We start from the raw sequence: 18,490 nt of genomic DNA, 5'->3' as shown, positions 1-18,490 counted from the left end.
GTTCGAGTGTTGTCCATCCCTTCCACCCCTTACTCCTTGTTCATACAGACTTCTACTTGAGCAAGCAAATTATGTGAAAGAATTTCCCCTATCTTTGCTCTCCCTTCCCCCTCTTCTCCAGTGTATTCCTCTTCTCCTCCCTGTCAATTCTTTTTTTAAGACCATCAAAAACACAACAGAACCACTCTCAAGCCCTGGGTCTAATTTGCTTCTCTTTACGATACCTGATGATGTTCTGAGGGGATACAAGTATCATTTTCTCTTATTACAATGTAAACAGTTTGTGTTTATTTAGTCCTTTATAATTTGCCTGTTCATGTTTTCCTTTTTGTATCTCTCTTGAATCTTGCATTTATATTTCAAAGTTTCTATTCACTGTGGTCTTTTCATTAGGAATTCTTGGAAGTACACTATCTCATACACTCTCTTCCTCTCTCTCCCATCCCCCTCCCCACAGTATTTATATTTAGTTTTTCTGGATAAATTATTCTTGGCTATAAGCCTATATATTCTTTGCCTTCTGGAATATTGTATTAGCTCTCTGCTCCTCTACAGTGGAGTGGCTTTTAAATCTTGTGTGATTCTGACTGTGGCTGGCTCCTCAGTATCTGAATGTTTTATTTCTGGCTGCTTGAAGTTATTTTTCTTCTGGGAGGTCTAGATTTTGGCTATAATATTCCTGGAAGTTTTCATTTTGGAGTTTCTTTCTGGGGCGACTAATGGATCCTTTATATTTCTATTTTGCCCTCTGATTGTAAGAGATATGGGCAGTTTTCTTTATTTTTTGCCTCATGGAGTCATTAGCTTCTGTTTGGTCAATTCTAATTTTCAGGGAGTTTTTCCCCCCTAGGTAAGGCCTCTTGTTACCTCTTATTCCAGGCTGTTAATTTCCTTTACAAATTATTCTTCCATAATTCTCATTTCTTTTCCCACTTTTTTCTCTAGTACTTTCAGTTGGTTTTTAAAATAATTTTAAATTTTTTTAAACTCTTTTTCAAAATTCTTACTTTATTCTTTCCAGGAATTCTGGTTGGATTTGTGTCCAAGCTGTGTTTTTCTTTGAGGCTTTTCTTTGAAGTTATTCTCTTCTTCTAAGTTTGTGTCTTAACTTTCCCTGTCACTATAATAGCTATTTATGGAAGAATTGTTTTTTGCTTATTCATTCTTCCAGTCTACTTCTGGCTTCAGATTTTTTGTTAGATTCAGGCTCTAGACACTTCTGAGAAGAATGTCTAAGTTGAGCTTTTCCCATCTTGGGTTCTTCTACTGCTTTCTGAAGAGTACTGAGTGTTGTGTTACTCCAAGATCTCAGGGACAGCTCAGGCTTTCAGTGCTCCCAAAGTGGTGTGATCAGAGCAAAAAAGGATTGCTGCCCTCCTGATCTGAGCTCTACAAATTCCTGACCTGGGCCTGTGCAACAGTCTTGTTGGCTTGCCCCTGGTTGGAAGTTCCAGTAGACTTCTGCTAGCTCAGCACCTATGTAGAAAGCAGCTACAAAGCAGCTACAAAGCTCTTCTGGTTCACAGCAATAGCTCCTTAAGCTCCTTTTTGCTCTGAAATTCCTGCCCAATTATTCTACTGCAGGCTTCAGGCTGGACTAGAAACTGGAACTGAGACCCTGTTCCACTCTTGGGGTCTTAGCTACACAACTTCTATTTGTTTCTGAACTAGCTTCTTGCTCAGTAACCGACAATGCAGTAAAAAATAGTCACTACACCTCACCCTGGAACACCATCTACTGGGCACAGGTCTCCTCCTCAATCCACCCTGAATCTGCGACCCAGACTGGGGTAGTAAGTAACAAAATTACCAGCTGGGACCTGTTCCCACATCCTGCACAAGGTTAGGGCTTCCGCCTCTTCCCGCCCCCCCTGCTCCCCGCATATAGGTCTATAACCTCTTTTTAGCCTGGTGCACAGCCTTGGTTCTCTTTTAGTTCCTATGGGCTAGAATGTGAATACGTGAACACTGAAGTACAGGTCACTCCTAGACAGATCCTCTCCTCAGTGTCCATAGAACTCTCTGGCTCCTTATGCTGACCTAGGTTAGAAATATGAATCATGATTTTTTTTCTTCCAATTTCTCTATCAGGACTTGAGCTGATATGTTTTCTAGATCTTTGTGAAGGAGTTGTATTGTGGAAAGAGCTCAGCTGTCCTTCCTGCTACTCCACCATCTTACCTCTACTATGCAACTATAATTTTTCTATAAAATGCCATTAAGGAAGCTTCCTTTGATTCAGCTTATCTTAATAAATAAGTGGACCATGCTCCACTGGGACAAAAGGATAAAAGGGAAGAATGTCAACCTAGCAGAGTAAAAACTGCACTCATATACCCAAATGTTTGAGGATAAGAATGAAGGTGAAAGCTCTTCATTGCTATGAAACCCAATATTCTAAGTCAATAAGAGCAGGTCCTTAGGAAGGCTGACCCTGATGCAGCTCCAGGGAAGAGAATTCCGCAGCTTCAACAGAATACCTTCTGCAGCAGAGTCTGGGCTAGCGTTCAATTCCTAATTAATGAGATTTCCACCCTAGTCCCTGGGGAGCCCATTTCATAATCCAATTGTCTTCATCACCACCAGGAAAATGTGCCAGATAATCAGCTTGAGTTTTCCTTTAATTCTGTCCCAGGGCTCCTATCTGTCCCAACCTGTACCATACTAAATTAGTGGTGAATGTGCCTCCAAGCTGCTACCAAAGGTTTTGTTTTGCTATATAGTTCTCAACCAATCAACAATTACTCATGGAATGCCTACTTATAATATGAGTTCAGGTAAATCCAAGTCTCTCTAGGCTTAATTTCCTATGAAATAAGAGGATCTGACTAGATCACTAAAGTTCCTTCCAGCTCTAACAGTCTATGATGCCCTATGAAGCACTATAGTAGGCCAGGGGAGATTCAAAGAAGAAAAGTACCATTATTGTCCTGAAGGAGCTTACATTCTATTTGTGGGTGAGAAAACCTCAGCTGCTCATCATTAACTTATCATATTGTTCTGATATGGATGGATGTGTCCCAAGCTGACTCCAGCTCCCAAAGGGTTGATTCCCATCAAAGTCTTGAGGCACTCAGCAAATCAAATCATTCTTACTTCCACAAAGCTGACCCTAGTACCAAAGGCCTGAAAAATTCTTAGGCACCTTATCAAAAACAGTTCAGATTTGCTCATGGTTTGAACATTTAAGATTTTACAGCTTACAGCTGCCTGATACAACATTAGAATTCTCATTTTTCCATGGGAATTGTTAAGTTCAACAGCAAGGTGAGGAAAAGCAGAAAAGGACTACATGGGTCCAGCTACAGAAGGAAGTAGAGATAGAAGAGGGAAGCTATTAGATGCCAGAAGTTTCTTTCTATGAACCATAAAAATTTACATTCTTCAGGTAGCCCCAACCTGAGATTTCATATTGTGGGATCGAGAAGAGAAAGCCTCCCACAGGTGTGACTAGAATATGCCAAAGAGATACTAGTGTTGATCCAAGCACCACAAATTTCAAGGTCTGACCTCTTTTCCAAACCCTAACTTCATCTCAATTTTGTTGTATGATGCCGTTTTCCCTATTTAAGCAGCAGCAAGAAATAGAGAAAGGTTTTTTGGTTCCCCTTCCCCAGATGACCTTTTTCCCACTAAAGGCCAACATGCGACAAAGAGTTGGAAAGGAAGTTCTTAAGCCTAGGAAAGGCCACCAGATTTCTCCCCGAGTTCTCATCAGACATTAGTCCCATCAAAGACTAATCTCCTTCCCCCCTCTCCTGACCCTAAAGCCTAGAGAGATGAACCAAGGCTCATTTAGGGAGAAGCATGTTTCCAAAAGGAAGTGAGTAGTGCTGGAAGGAGGATTTGAGCAGAAGTCAAGGCCAAAAGGATACTAGCCAGAGGACTAGGAGTCTGAAAGGCAACTCAAAGGAAGTGTCTTCCCATCCGGCCCCCTGGAATTCCCAGGCTCTGTTTTTGCCCAGGGTCAATAAAAGACCCACAGAGGAGCCTGCACTCACTCTAATGAAACAAGAGGGGAAAAAATAGACCTATGTTCCCCCCCCCAAAAAAAAAGACTAATTCTTCCCTTCATCCTGCTAGGCCTTTTCTGGACAGTGTTGGGGTACAGAAGGGATAGGTTACAGTTCAGATAAAGTGATTCTCAGCCAAGCTTCTGTGTACCCTAACCGTGACCTAAGCAAAAGTAACAGGAAGGGGTTGAGAAGCCACAGCTCCTCCCAGGCAGGGACCCACCTCCTCCTTAGAATTGTTGTATGCTTGGGGCAGCTAGGTGGTGCAGTGGATAAAGCACCGGCCCTGAAGTTAGGAGGACCTGAGCGTTCAAATCTGGCTTCAGAACAAACACTTGACACGCACTAGCTGTGTGACCTTGGGCAAATCACTTAACCCTGAATGCCTCACCAAAAAAAAAAAAATTGTTGTATGCTTGAAAGCTATTTTTAGGGCAGACTTCACAGGGTGCTTCTTCACTAGTCCCATGTTTTTCAAGGTCCAGGTGATTCATCAGGGCCCCATTCATTCTGCTCCAGCAAAGGCAGCCAGGAATTTACAGGCAAGTCAGTCAGCTAGGCCAATTCTTCCAAATTTGTTAGCTGATTTCTTGCTATTTCCATTACAGCCTGAAGTGGTAACTTAAATTTCCCAAGGACAACATACTGGACTGCTGAGACGGGAAAATAAAAAACATATCTGATACCATTTGTCCCTTCCACCCTCCCTGGCAAAGTTTTCAAAAATTATCAGGTACAGAGAAGCAATGAGGTATAGCAGAAAGCATACTGGAATGGTACAAGAGTCAAAAAACTTGAATTATATAGCTGCAGCTCTGCTGTATGTCCAGTTTTGTGACCTTGTCAAGTAAGTCATTCCCTGCCCCAGGCTTTCAGCAACTGTAAAATCAGGGCATTAGACCAAACATTCTCTAAGGTTCCTTCCAGTTCTAAAATTCCATAAATATACATTACACTCCCCCATCTCCCCACCACCTCCCCACAAGGTATTGGGGAATGAATGAAAGAAAGCAGGATTAAGCACTTACTACATGCAAAGCACTGTGCAATGATAAACACCACTCCCTCTCTCATCACCGCTTCCCATTCATCTCAGCCTTACCCCTCCCAAATCCCAATCCAGTTTTGCTTTCCTCTTTCATTGTGCCCCCAACAACGTTCTGTCATTAACAAACTTCCCTTCATCTTAAACCTCTTCCTCTTGTGTTCCTACCATCTTCTGGAAGTCACAGGGACCTGGTTCTCCCCAGAAGACACTGCATCCCTGCTTATCCTTTCTGGTAACAGAAGCACCTTTTCTCATGCCCCTTCCCACTCCTGCAGGATTGCTGGAGTTGCCCCTCATGCCACTTCCACGTTCTCCCTCTGCCACCACTAGTCAACAACATCTTCTCCTTTGAGGTTCATCCTATCTAGATACATCACCCTATCCAGACCCTGATGGCAGTTATCTAATGGCCCTCTAAGTCACTGGTCATTCTTTCTCAAGAAATTTGTTATTTTCCCTCTATCCTACACCCTGCTCTAAACCTATAGGACTTCTACATAGATAAAAATGTTCATTCAAACACTCTGGCCTCCCAACTCCTTTAATTTTAATCACTATGACATATTCTTTCACTCTACCTCAGTCATATGTAGGAATAGTCACAATATTGGTCTCACCATCACCTATAAGTGTCTCACTCCCATGATCAAGAATTTTGAAATTCTTCTTACCATAACCTTCCATCATTCCATCTCTCCATGTTTTACTCCTCCAAAACCTATTATTTGTCCTCACCATGACCCCTAATCTCTCCACTCCTCAGTACTCTCCCAAGCCCAACATTCTCTCTATTCTGGCTTTACTTTCCTCCCTTCACAATCGTGACCCCATAGTTAATTAACCAGTTCAACTTCATGCTATCCTCTTCTTTCACATCCCTCAACCCTTTGTCCTATCCTCACTCATACCTTGCCAAACCTCATCCCTAAATCATTTCCTCCAACTTTTTTCTCCACATCTACTCATATGTCACTGAATGGAACTGAAAGAAGTCATGCCATTGGGCTGACTGAGTCTTCTATAAGCTTATGTTTTCTCAACTGGGCCCTCACTGATATAAAACAATTATTTTACTCCTCCCTAATTCTCTATTATATTTTCCACAACAACTGTTCCAAACATTCTCTTCTTTCCTCCATTCTTCCACATCAATATCTTCCCCCACCCTTTTAGAAGAGGATTTTATCTCTTCCTTACTGAAAAAATAAGAGGCCATTCACCATAAGCTCCCTCTTCTCCCCTTCTAATATACCTCAGAATCCCTTAAAATCATCACTATTCTCTCCACTTTTACTCTAGCCTCTGATGAATAGGCAGCCCTTCTCATTGCCAAGACCAATCCCTCTACTTGCATCCTTGATCCCATTCTCTCTCACAACTTCTCCAGTGGATTGTCCCCATGACCATCCCTATCCTCTCCCTCTTATCTTCAATCTCTCCCTATCTACTTGCTCCTTCCTTCTGCCTATAAATATTCTCAGTTTTCCTCGATCCTTAAAGCCCCCTCACCTGACCACACCATCCCCTCAAGCTAACATCATATATCTCTACTCCTTTTCACAGCCCAATTCCTAGAAAAACTACATACAGTCATTGCCACCACTTCTTTTTCCTCTCATTCACTTCTCAGCCCTTTGCAATCCAACTTCTGACTTCGTCACTCAACTGAAACTTCTCTCCAAAGTTGCCAATGATCTCTTGTTAAATCCACTGGCTTTTTCTCAGTCCTCATCCTCCTTGCTTCATCCTCTCTGTAGGATCTGACACTGTTGACCACCTTCTTCTGGATACTTGCTCTTCTCTAGATTTTTTTTGTGATACTGCTCTCTTATGATATCCTATCTGTCTGTCAATGCCACATCAGTATCCCTTCGTGGATCATCATCTATGTCCCACTCCCTAATCTTGGGTGCTCTTCTAAGGTCGTCCTGTATCCTCTTCTCTCCCTATACTTTATCTTTCCGATAATGATCAAACATTGGTATTAAAAAGATGGACTTTCCTTTCAAGAAGAAGTTATTAAAGGAGCTCTGCAATTTTTTAAAGGAAATCCAGCTCATTCTCCTTCTCTTACCTAATTTTAGGCCTAACTTATTGTCCCTTTACAGTGACTGTCCGAGGGATATATCCTAATAGACAAGTTCTATAAGTTGTTCATCTAACTGCATATAATACTCTAAACAATAAACATTCTTCATCCATTTAGTTTTTCCTGTGTGCAGTGCACTACATAATCTCTAAATCTGACTTCCTCTGTGAAGTCTCCCTTGACAAAGAATTTTATTGGCCATTCTTTTTCAAGGAATTTATTATTTCCTCTCTATCCTAATCCCTGCTCTGAACCTACAGGACTTCTACATAGATAAAAATATTCACTCAAACATTCTGGCCTCCCAAGTCCTTTAATTTCAATTACTATGACATAGTACTCACTTGCCTTGTGTACTCACTTGCCCTAAATACACACACTCACACACACACATTATCCATCTATTTATACAAGTCAGTCCCTAACCTAGAAACGAATTATATTCCAAAAGTTTGTGTTAGTTATTTGAAATTTGGAACATACTTTTCCACAGAAAATCAAGCTCTCTTATATCACCACTACCCCATAGTTCAAATTCTTTCTATATCTTCACCTATATGTCTTTCTTTGCTCCAGTCTTTGAAGAAGATGACTATTTGGCTATTCCCTTTCTCCTTATCAAGGCCAATACATCTATCTGTATCTTTCAGCAGATTCCCCTCACCCCACCCCCATTTCCTCAAGAAGCTGGACCCATGGATCATTCGAATTCTCTCTCATTTTTAATCTCTCCCTAACTACCGGCTTCTTCCTTACTACCTAAAAACATGCCCAGGTCTCTCTCATCCTTCCATCTGATATCTTTTCTTCCATTACTAAACACCTAGAATCAGCTATAGTCACTGTTTATACTTCTTCACCATCTACTTCTTAACCCCTGGCAATTCTGGGTCCCAACATCATCACTTAATTGAAACTATTCTTTCCAAGGTTATCAGAGGTCTCTGATGGCCTTTTCCTAGTCTTTATCCTTCTTGACTTCTCCTCACTTTTTGGATATTATTGATCTCCTAGACAGTGCTTTCTCCTGGCATACCTCCTACTTGTTTTAACTATTCCTTCTTAGACTTTTGCTGCCATTTCCCTAAGTATGGGTATCCCCCAAGGATCTGTCCTGAGCCCTTTGGTCAGTATATTCTCTCCTTTGATAATCACATCAAGCTTCTATGGGGTTTAATTACCATCTCTCAAATCTTAACTCCAGTTCCAATCTCTCTCTTGAAATCAAGTCCCATATCACCAACTTGCAATGGCCACCTAGATGCTTTGTCACCATCCCACAATCATGTGACAGAACCAACTATCTTATCTAAATCTGCTACTCCTCCAAACTTCCCTGTTTCTGTTAAAGGTATCCTTCCAATCACCCAGGTTTCATAACCTTGGAGTGTCATCTTTGACCTCAGCTTACTTGCAGATGCAGTTGGTTTGCCAAATATAATCAACTTTCTCTCCACATCTCTCAGATTTATACCCTTACTCTCCATTCACAGGATCGCCACCGTACTTCAGACCTTCTACCCCTCTCACTGAAATCCTAGAACAGTCTTCTAATTGGTCTTCTTGTTTCTAGTCTCTCCTTTCTCCAATCCAGCCTTCTCATAGTTGCCAAAGCAATCTTCCTCAGGCACCAGTCTGGCTATGTTATTCTTCTATGCTCCCAAACCTCCAGTGTCTCTATTGCTTCTGGGACACAAAAGACCCTCTTATATCATGTAAGCCACCCCACCCCCAATCTAACTCCAGACTACCTTTCTACCTTTATTTCATATCATTTCCTTTCACTCCAGCCAAACTTCCCATAGGCCACACCCCATATCTGCAAAGGACTGCTTTCTTAGCTCGGTCTTTTGGAATCCCTATCTTCCTTTGAGAATCCACTCAGGTGCCACCTCTTCCCTGAAGTGTCCCTGATCCAATCTAGTGACTGTTCATATTCTCTTTCCTCCTCAAATTTCCTTCTTTTACTTGTTTGTGGACAACACAATTTTCTAAAACACACTTAATGTATTCTGCCTTTATTATAGTTGCATCCATATCTTATTTCTCTGCTCAGCTGGAAGCTGCTCAAGGACAAAGTCTATATATAATGTTTCATCTTTGCATTCCTAACACTGAACACCTTTAGTACATACTTAATGTTTGCTGAATTAACTGAACATCTAATTTTACCCACAAAATGGATGACTTTGCTTTTCCTTGACATAAGCATCTAACACCATCCATTTATCAGTCAGAATTGGGGTGGGGGGAAGCTAGGTAGCACAGTGGATAGAGCACCAGCCCTGAGGTCAGGAGGACCTGAGTTCAAATCCGGCCTCAGACACTTGATACTTACTAGCTGTGTGACCCTGGGCAAGTCACTTAACCCCACTGCCTAATTAAAAAAAAAAAGAATTGGGGTGGTCTGGAGGAAGAAGGATCACAAATGGAACAAAGGAAGAGAAAGATTGTTCAAGAAAGATTTTCCTCAACAAGAGGTAGAAGAGATGGGGGTGAAGGAGAAGACATACAGACATAATGTGTATGTGTGTATGAGACAGAGAAATTAACATAAGAATTATTGAGCTGTGATTAGTGAAAGAAGAAAAGGATTGAGAGAGAAGGGAAGAACAGCATGCACAATAGTGTCTTGAAAAGGAAGAAAGGAAACGGGAGGAAAGAGCCCTAGGATCAAAAGCTCTGAGTTAACTATTTAGTGATCTCATCAGTTCAGGACTGCTCAACTGTTGTCCAAAGGCTGATTGTCATTAGGGGGAGGCAGTGCGTAAAGTTATCTTTTATACATATGAAATGTGCATAAATTCAAAAGTTTACAATCCGGGGTTCAATTTTATTTGAATGTTTGTTTTTGTTGATGGTTATTCAGTTTAGAATAATAAAAAAGAGAACTTTATTCAGTTATTCCCTGAGTATCACAAAATAAAACAAACTTACTTCAGAAAAAGAAAATCACGTTAAATGAAATAATATTACAATTAGTTCCATAGGAACAATACTTTAAAGGGGTGATAATTCAAATAATGTTACAGCCGTGTTTAGTGATTATATAGTGGCATTTAGTAATACTGTATTAATAATGTCAATTGCATATTGCTGGTCAGGGCAACCTGTTTTGCAGAGTATTAATGTACACAGATAGGTTATGGATACACACTAAGGCTACAGAATTATTTGTGTGGTTTACTCCCTGCCCCCTGACAAATCTTCCTGTACCCATGTCAACACTGGAATGTTATTTGTTGAGTTTTTTAAAGAATGTCAGAGAGCTTGAGTCTAGTCTATCCTCTAAGAGTCTTTATAGCACATATATAACTATGCTGAGAAATCCTCAAATATTTGTTGCTGATGATCTGGATGAAGAAACTGGACCAAATTCTATCCTAGAGGAAGGGTCTCTAAATTTTTGTGGAAAGGAGCTAATTTTTATTTTCCCAAAGCCTCAGGGTCACTAGTAAGGAATAATAATAATAATAATAAGTAAGGAATAGCAAGGAAATGCTTACAGAAATCTATAAGGATATGAGGAACTCCCCAAAAATCATAGGGAGAGACTGCAGGGGTGGCTTTTGGCTGTACCCCAACCCCAACAGCAGAAATGCCTGTAGGGGATTAGGAGGATGGAAAGGTTGTGGCTACTGCCTCAAAATATCCAGGTGTGTTTTGAGATGAGCCATCTGAAGACTCCTGCCCTACACTCCACCAATTTAGGAGTTCTAGATCTACAGGAATGTTTTAGGAGCTAGAACTTCCATTGAACATGGAAAAGTGATGGAAGAGGAACTAAGGACAGGGCTGGGGAAAAGAAGAGGTTTCTTTTTCTAGAACTGCAAAGAAAGCAGCAAGACATCTGCAATTGAGGGCAGGATCAACAATCTCTACCAAACTAATCCGTAATTGACCCCAAATTCCAAAAACTCAATCTTCTTCTCTATGCACTGAGATGGGAAAGGAGTGAAGCTGGAGCAGTCCAGAAAGGAGCTGAGTTTGGCAGAACAAAAGAATTTAGGCCTTTAGATACTTCTAGCTCCTTACTTTCTGTCTGCAACCCTAGAGGAGAATGTCAGCGGCACTTAATGCTTTTTAGGAAAACATTTCTGCTTCCTTAGATGGAAATCTGAAATTCAGCTTGATTAAATTGACATTTGCTTGGTCATTTAGCAATACTTCTGAGAATTCTAGTGGTAACCATGCCTGACGAAAAATCTAAGCACAAAGAATGGGCAGAGCAGAGGACCTTCTATCACATTGAGCAAGGCTCTACTTAAAAGGCCTCTTTATGAGATTTCTGCTAAGTGCCATACACACATGAAAGTGAGAACCAATTTTTCTTCTACTTCAAAACAATATCTGAGTATCAGAATCCTGCCCATCTAGTCCAGGGCTCTCTTTCCTATAGAGAAACAGAGAGAAGGGCATGCTTGTCTTCTGTAACAGCAACCTCAAACATTCCAATGTTCTTTAAGATCCCACTATGGAGCTGTCATCCACAAATTTCTCCCAACTTTTTCAAAAGTTATTTTTATTTTGAACTTGTATTACTCCTTGGAATTAGGACTTCTAGATTACTCTTTCTTTTATTTTTCCTAACTTCATTTATTTCAAGCTTCAAGGGAGGTTTTTCCCTTCTTATGTCCCAGTATTTGGTGAATCTTGAAGAAGTTTCTCCTCCATTCCCTTCATGGGCTCATAAAATATCTGTTGATTAATTAATCAATCTGTTCTCTGTGATTGTCCTTTCAGAATAAAGAGTCCTGATTTATTTACCACAAATCACATCCTTCGTTTCTGCTGAAGAATATTTTTTTTAAAGGTCCAGGCTTGTGACTTCATTGGTGTAGGGGTTTCCAGGTGAGCAAAGTCCCTTTGCTAATGCAGATCAGCACCCACTCTGAAACTCACAGCCTTAGAGGGCTGTCTGAGGCACTGAGAAAGTAAAGACTTTCCCAAGGTTCCAAAGCCAGCATGTGTCAGAGGCAGGACTGGAACCCAGGTGTTCTTCACTCCAAGGGCCAGGCCAGCCCTCTAGGCGCTACCACCTCTATGCATATGTGCCATAGGAACTCTGATGGCAGGACTTTTTTTAAAAACACCCACAAAGACACAAACAAATAAATTATATCATAAAACACAAGTTAAACGTTCTCCCTATACCCAGATCAGAGCAAACACAGAACAACAAATAACCCAGTCAGTGCTGTCTACAGGAGAAGTAACATTGTGAAAGCCTGGGATCTGGTCACACATGAAAACCTTATAAAGATAAAGTGCTTATAAGAGTGCCAGGGACTAAAATAATCACTTTGTATTCAAATAGCACAAATAACCTTCTCAACAATAAATTGTTACGTTCTCTTCATCTTAACTACTGGGATTTAAGACACCAAACTAAGACAATTGGCCAACTAGTAAAGAAGCCACTATGGAGCCTTTAAATGATTAATGGAGAAGAGAGAGGGTTGACTCTGTTATAATGATGAATTTTAAATGCAATCCATTTCGATACATTACATATCATGTATGGACACTTGTGATAGACTGAGATGATGAACAGCAAAGGATACCAGGTCATACTTCCTCCTCCACAGCAAATTAAGCAAGATTAATTGGTTCATTGATTTTTGAGAGAGAATAATGATGGTCCCTGTAGCTCACCATTGTCAACAGCAAGTAAATTGAGGCTCTGATAGAAATGACTGCTTGGCCTTAACAACTAAACATCTACTTTAGCAGGAAGCCTCTGTGTCCCCTCTGGTCACCCAGCATGGGACAGTGGAATAAGCAATGGATTTGGAGAAGACTCAAGTTCAAATTTCACCTCTGCTACTTCTTCCCCATTTGACTTCTGGGCAGTCACTTAGACTCACTGGGCTCCATGCACCTCATCTGACAAATGAGGGAGTCACACTAGAATTGCACTGGCCTCCAAGATGCCTTCCCATTTTTAATCTATGATGCTCTTATCCAACTGGCAGGGAATGAGAACACCAAATCTAGAGGTCCTGGAATATTCTCCCTTACTTCTCTCACTGACCAAGCCCTATGCTTGACGCTCATGAAGAATGCCCAGGACACCTCCACTGAGAATCGAGGAAGAGTCATGGTGAGGCAGCCTGCTCGCTGCTTTCCCAGAAATGTAATTCTCCTGTGTCTCACTCTCTCACTCCCTTTAATGTCATTTCTAAGCAGAATCAAATGAAATCAAAGGGCATCTTACTGTCTGTGCAGATCCTGGCAATACATCTTTAGAGGTTCCAGCTGTTCAACCTGTCATTCACCTGGGGCAGCTAAGCATTAACCCTGAATGGCTGGTCATTGGCTGAGCTGGCCTCAATCTCTTTCCTGATCCAATTGATCCACCTTGCCTCTGGCCCTAGCCCCCCAGGTAACGACAGAGCAAGATCCTTAGTACAATTCACTTTGCTGTTTCCTAGGGGGTCAATCTTTTCTCCACTGTGACTGGGGTTCCAACTGATATACCCGTTACACAAATTCATATGGACAAAGCAGACTAGAGTTTAAAAATAAATCAGGCAATAAGCTAAGTAGAATTCCACAAAAGAATGGACAACACAGTTCCAGTGTTGTGCTGCATCATACAAAGTGGGCCAGGGATAATGTAATGGGATGGCTTTATGACCCTAGTCAGATGGTTTGTGTGCTTGAGTCCCTGAGACTCATAAAGATTTTCTCTCTAGCTTCCCTCTGAGATCTGCTCGGATAATTCGGGTGAGATACAAACAATAAATAGCTCCCCCAGCTTTCATTACCATTTTGAATAAGATAAATGACAGCAGCAGGCGAGGTGGCAGGGGCCATTTTGGAAAAATACTCTTCTTAAAATACACCTATATGGTAAGTCATCCTTCAAACTCAAATGTTAAAAACTAAGGTCTAGAGCAGGGCATCTAACTATCCGTGCAGTGCTAAAGATAAGCCCACCTCTTAATTCAACAGGAAGCAAACAAAGAGTTCCCCAAATGTATCTCCTGACCTCAACTACTCTACAAATGCTGCCATTTGTTTTTTTCTCTAAAATTCACTTTAAGCACAATGGGATAACTTGAGTTTATTGCTTCAAAAAACACCTTTAAAGCAGCGAGAAAAAAAATAACTTTCTGCTAAGGCCTGAGGATATGTCACACTCTCTTGGATACGAACATATTAAACTTGTTGGCTCAGTACAGAGAACCTAAATGTGCTTGAACTACATAACTCAGCATACTTCCTACCTCCCACGGCACTAACCATATTCTTTGGCACAGTATGGAAGGTTCAAGGAAAAATCCAAAAACCCTTTTGGCCCATCTGCTGATTGTACTGATGGGAACTGGGAGAGATATCTCTTAATCTCTTCCCATCCAGAAACCTAACTCTCTCATTCCTGAGCCTACAGTCTTCAATGGTTACAACATTTTTTCCATAAACCTAAGTCCAGGCCTTCTGAAAATGGGAGGCTTCCTAGAAGCTAACTCTACTCTGGATTATAAAGCCCCTCTAGCCATTTCCTGCCCTTCCAAGGGAGAAAGAGGTATTACAGGGAATGAGGAAGGACAGATGAGATTTTATTCATTTCTTCCTCATCAGGAAGAGCTCCATGGAGTTTCCTCTAGGTCTCCTCTGTTGTGGACAATCAGGTACCAATCCGCATACTCCCTTGGAGGCCCTCTCTTGGGACAGCCCTGCATGCCATCGAGGCCACCATCTTAGTCCTCCACATTGAGGTGAAGTTACTGTGAAATGGAGGATACTCAAGTGGAGGATACCCAAGAAAAGGTCAAGTTGTTAGAAGCAGAGTCCTGCCCTTGGGTTTGATCATCCAATGAGAGTTTGTCCTGATGATGTAAAGCTTCTATGCTGAGTTTCACAGGCTGAGTTGGCTGGCGCTGCCTCCTGCTGGAAAGAGCTGTGAGGGTGGAGTTTCTGTGGAACCAGACAGAACTGGAATTAGCTTTCTGTCTACTTCAGTGAGTTCACTTCAACCCACCTGAATTTGCCTTTGTTGCTGAACTCTATTATCTACATATTTATAACAAGTCAAACTACTAGACAGCAAGCAGAAGCAGCTGGGTAGTTAGATATTAGCTACCATTCTCTATTTTCCCTTCCCTAGCTGCCACAGTGGAATGTCAAGATAATAACTGCCTCATGGTCAGACTAAATCAAGTCCTAGTATTCTGTGTAACTCAGTGTCCGGTTTTGATATCATGTAGCCTCAGTGTCCCCACTTTTGGATGCTCAAGGACAGTGATGCAGTGCAACAGGAAAAACGTGGAGCTGTCCTTTTATTCCTGCTCTGTATGGTTCAGGCTTTACCACAAATGTCATCCCCCAAACTAATCTTCCTATAACGCCACTTTCAACATGGTTAAAAATTCTCAAAGACTCCCTGCTGCCTCTAAGAGCAAGCCCAAACTCTTTTGCCTGTCATTCCAGGCTCAATAATCTGGTCAGGACCCACCTTTCCAGTAATATCTATTTCCTAGTACTTCTATGTACACATTTTCTATTTCAGCTAAATTGGATTTTGCCTAGTCATTGCCTCCTGTTATCCAGGCCATTCTCCCCTTCTAGAATGGCCTCTTCTTTTTTCTGCCTGTCTAAATCCTGGCCTATCCTTCCAGTTCAGCTCATATTCTGCTTCCTCTATAAGGCCATCTCTGATTTTTTTCCCCTTTCTAGTTTTTAAAGTATTCAATATCTTTCCCAATTTATTTGATGCTTATTATATACAGTTTTATCTCATTTGTTATCTTTGCATGTAACATGTCATCTCCCTAGACTGTAAAGTTCTTAAATGCAGAATCCAAGTTATATTTCTTTTACAATTCCCACAATAGTATAGTACCTTATGTAGCATGCAGCGTAACACAATAAACACCTGGTGACTATTCAAAACAACAATTTTTTTTCTATGCTCATGTAACCTTAATTCTTAAATTGATGGAGGGCAGGAAACTTTTTGTGCAAGGGATTCCACAGCAGTGATATCAAACTCAAATAGAAATAGGGGCCACTAAACCATAAGGAACATAAGGACAAAAGGAACCTCACAGGTCACATATTGACTTAGAAAACCATACATGTTTATACATTTCATTTTTCATAAAATCCAAGAACTACACTTTAGTGTGATTCAGGCCACATTCATGAGTGTGGTAAGCTTCATGTTTCACATTTCTGTTCTAGGGAATATTGGCCAAAGTTATCATGAACATATGGAAGTTTTATAAAAGTTATGCTAGGAAGACAAAGAAAAGCAATTTCCTTATAACAGGGTAAAAGAGTAAGAATATAGAGATATAAAGAGAAAGGTATGAAGAGAAGAGGTTAAGGAACAGAAGAAAAAAAACAAAGAAAAAATAAAATCTACCCCAAACTATTAAACAGACACAACAACTTCTTAACAAAGTGCTGCGTAGGAACAGGAGAAAAGGAATTAAGCCTCCTGAGAGAAGAGTCCCAGAGCCGCTACCTAGTCCTGCCAACACTCTCTCCACCACAACCAAGAACCTCTGTTGCCATAACTGGGGCCCCCATATCACAGCAGCACAAAAGCCTATCCCAGGAAGGATGCCTTATAGCCAACAGGAAACGAGCACAGCACAGAGCCCTCCTCTGGCCTTCCTCTCTTGCAGCCTCCCTAGATGATATGCTTGGCCATATCATCAAATCAATTGTTTTTAAGCATTTCTAAGGGCAATGTATTTTATTATCATTTGTTAAAACTCTGAGGTAATTGACTCTAAACCTTTATGGAGACGCTGTTAGCCTAATTTTAGAGTCATTGCTGTAATCTTAGATCTAGAAGAGCCCTCTGAGACCAACTAGTTCAATCTCTTCTTTTTACAGATGTTTACAATATGGAAAGTTGTGACCAGAACCCAGATCTCATGACACTGACTACACTGCTCTTTCCAGGAACCTTCCTGCCTCCCTTTGATTATGATCCTGTGACATCTCCCCCTTCCCACCTACCCACCCTTAGTTCAAATGTGTTAGATTGGTACATATTGAACTTTAAAAAGAATTCAAAATCAGTTTTGCTAAGCAGGAATAAATCAGGGAGGTCACTTTTTTGTTGTAAAGTAGAAAGGTCTTTGTCTCCCATCCTGGCCTGTATTTCTCTACTCCTCAAACTCCTTCCTTTTTGCTGAGTGAATCTGGGGAACATCTTCAAATTAGTGGAAATGGCTCTGAGGTCGCTCCCAATCACATTTGTTATTTGGTCCGGCAGGTTTGGTATTTGTCAAAGAAATGGAAAACAGTATCAAGTTGAATAAGAAAGGCACAAGTGAGGGCTTCCTAAAGTCAGCAAAATACAAGTGGCCAGCTTAACACACCCAGGGGGCTTTCTCAGACCTAAATACATTCAGAAGCTTCATTCAATTTCTTTTAGTAACCCAAAACACACCAGTCAAAATCTGGAATTGAAGTTTATATTAAAAGTTGAAAAACCTCTGCCTGTTCTGCAGTCCAGCAGGACTAACTAGAAAACATTGAAGCTGAATTTTATTAAAAACTATTTCTTTATCTATTGATACAATCATATGACTCCTATTTATTTTTGTCACTAATATAGCTAAGTCTATAGTTTTCCTAATATTAAACCATCTCTGCATTCCTGGTTATGGTGTATAATTTTTGTGATACGTTGTGTTAGCCTCCTTGATAATATTTTATTTTAAATTTTTACATATATATTCATTAGGAAAATTGGTAGTCAGTTTTGACTGTCCCTGTTTTATGTATCAAGATTGCATCTGTGTCATAAAGGAATTTGACATTATCTCTTTTTTTTGCAAACAGCATGTGTAATATTGAAATTATTCCTTGAATGTTCGATATAATTCACTTGTGAATCCATCTGGTCTTGGAGATCTTTTTTGGAAGTTCATTTGTGACTTGTTCATTTTCTTCCTCTAAAACTGGGTTCAATTTTCTATTTTGTGTACTGTTAATTTGTGCATTTTATATAACTGACAAGTTTTATTACTTCATTAAGTTATTGGTTTTATTAGCATATATTTGGGCAAAAGAGTTTCTAATACCTTTTATTTTTCTTCATTTGTTGTGAATTCTCCTTTTTCATTTTTGATACTGGTAATTTGGTTTTCCTCTTTTTAATTAAATTAGCTAATTTATCAATTTTATTGTTTTTTTAAACTCCTAGTTTTATCTATGGATTTTTTTTTTGTTAATCTCTTCTTTGATTTTCAGGATTTCTATTTTGAGGTTTTTTAATTTATTAGTTTTCTAACATTTTTAGTTATATTCCCAATTCACTGACCTGTTCTTTCTCTTAATATAATATTTTAATATTATTATATATAGTATTGT

General features: G+C 40.3%; 1 protein-coding gene across 3 annotated transcripts in view; it reads right to left on the bottom strand.

Moving 5' to 3' along the window:
* Positions 1 to 18,490, bottom strand: part of RGS3 (regulator of G protein signaling 3) — a 147,672-nt gene that overhangs the window by 52,349 nt on the left and 76,833 nt on the right. Inside the window, exon 11 of one of the 3 annotated variants that reach the window (XM_027869737.1) lies at positions 9,981 to 15,073. The exons of the other annotated variants lie outside the window; for them this stretch is intronic. Within the exon in view, the coding sequence (XP_027725538.1) occupies positions 14,966 to 15,073 (108 nt within the window). The 3' untranslated portion in view covers positions 9,981 to 14,965. Of the gene's footprint in view, positions 1 to 9,980; positions 15,074 to 18,490 lie in introns of those variants that run through there. 3 annotated transcript variants of the gene reach the window in all.

Source organism: Vombatus ursinus, unplaced genomic scaffold (assembly GCF_900497805.2).
Source record: "Vombatus ursinus unplaced genomic scaffold, bare-nosed wombat genome assembly UNPS02014793.1, whole genome shotgun sequence".
In the NCBI taxonomy this organism is placed as follows: domain Eukaryota; kingdom Metazoa; phylum Chordata; class Mammalia; order Diprotodontia; family Vombatidae; genus Vombatus; species Vombatus ursinus.
Note: the sequence above shows the minus strand (reverse complement) of the source record. Positions and strands in the feature narration are given on the sequence as shown.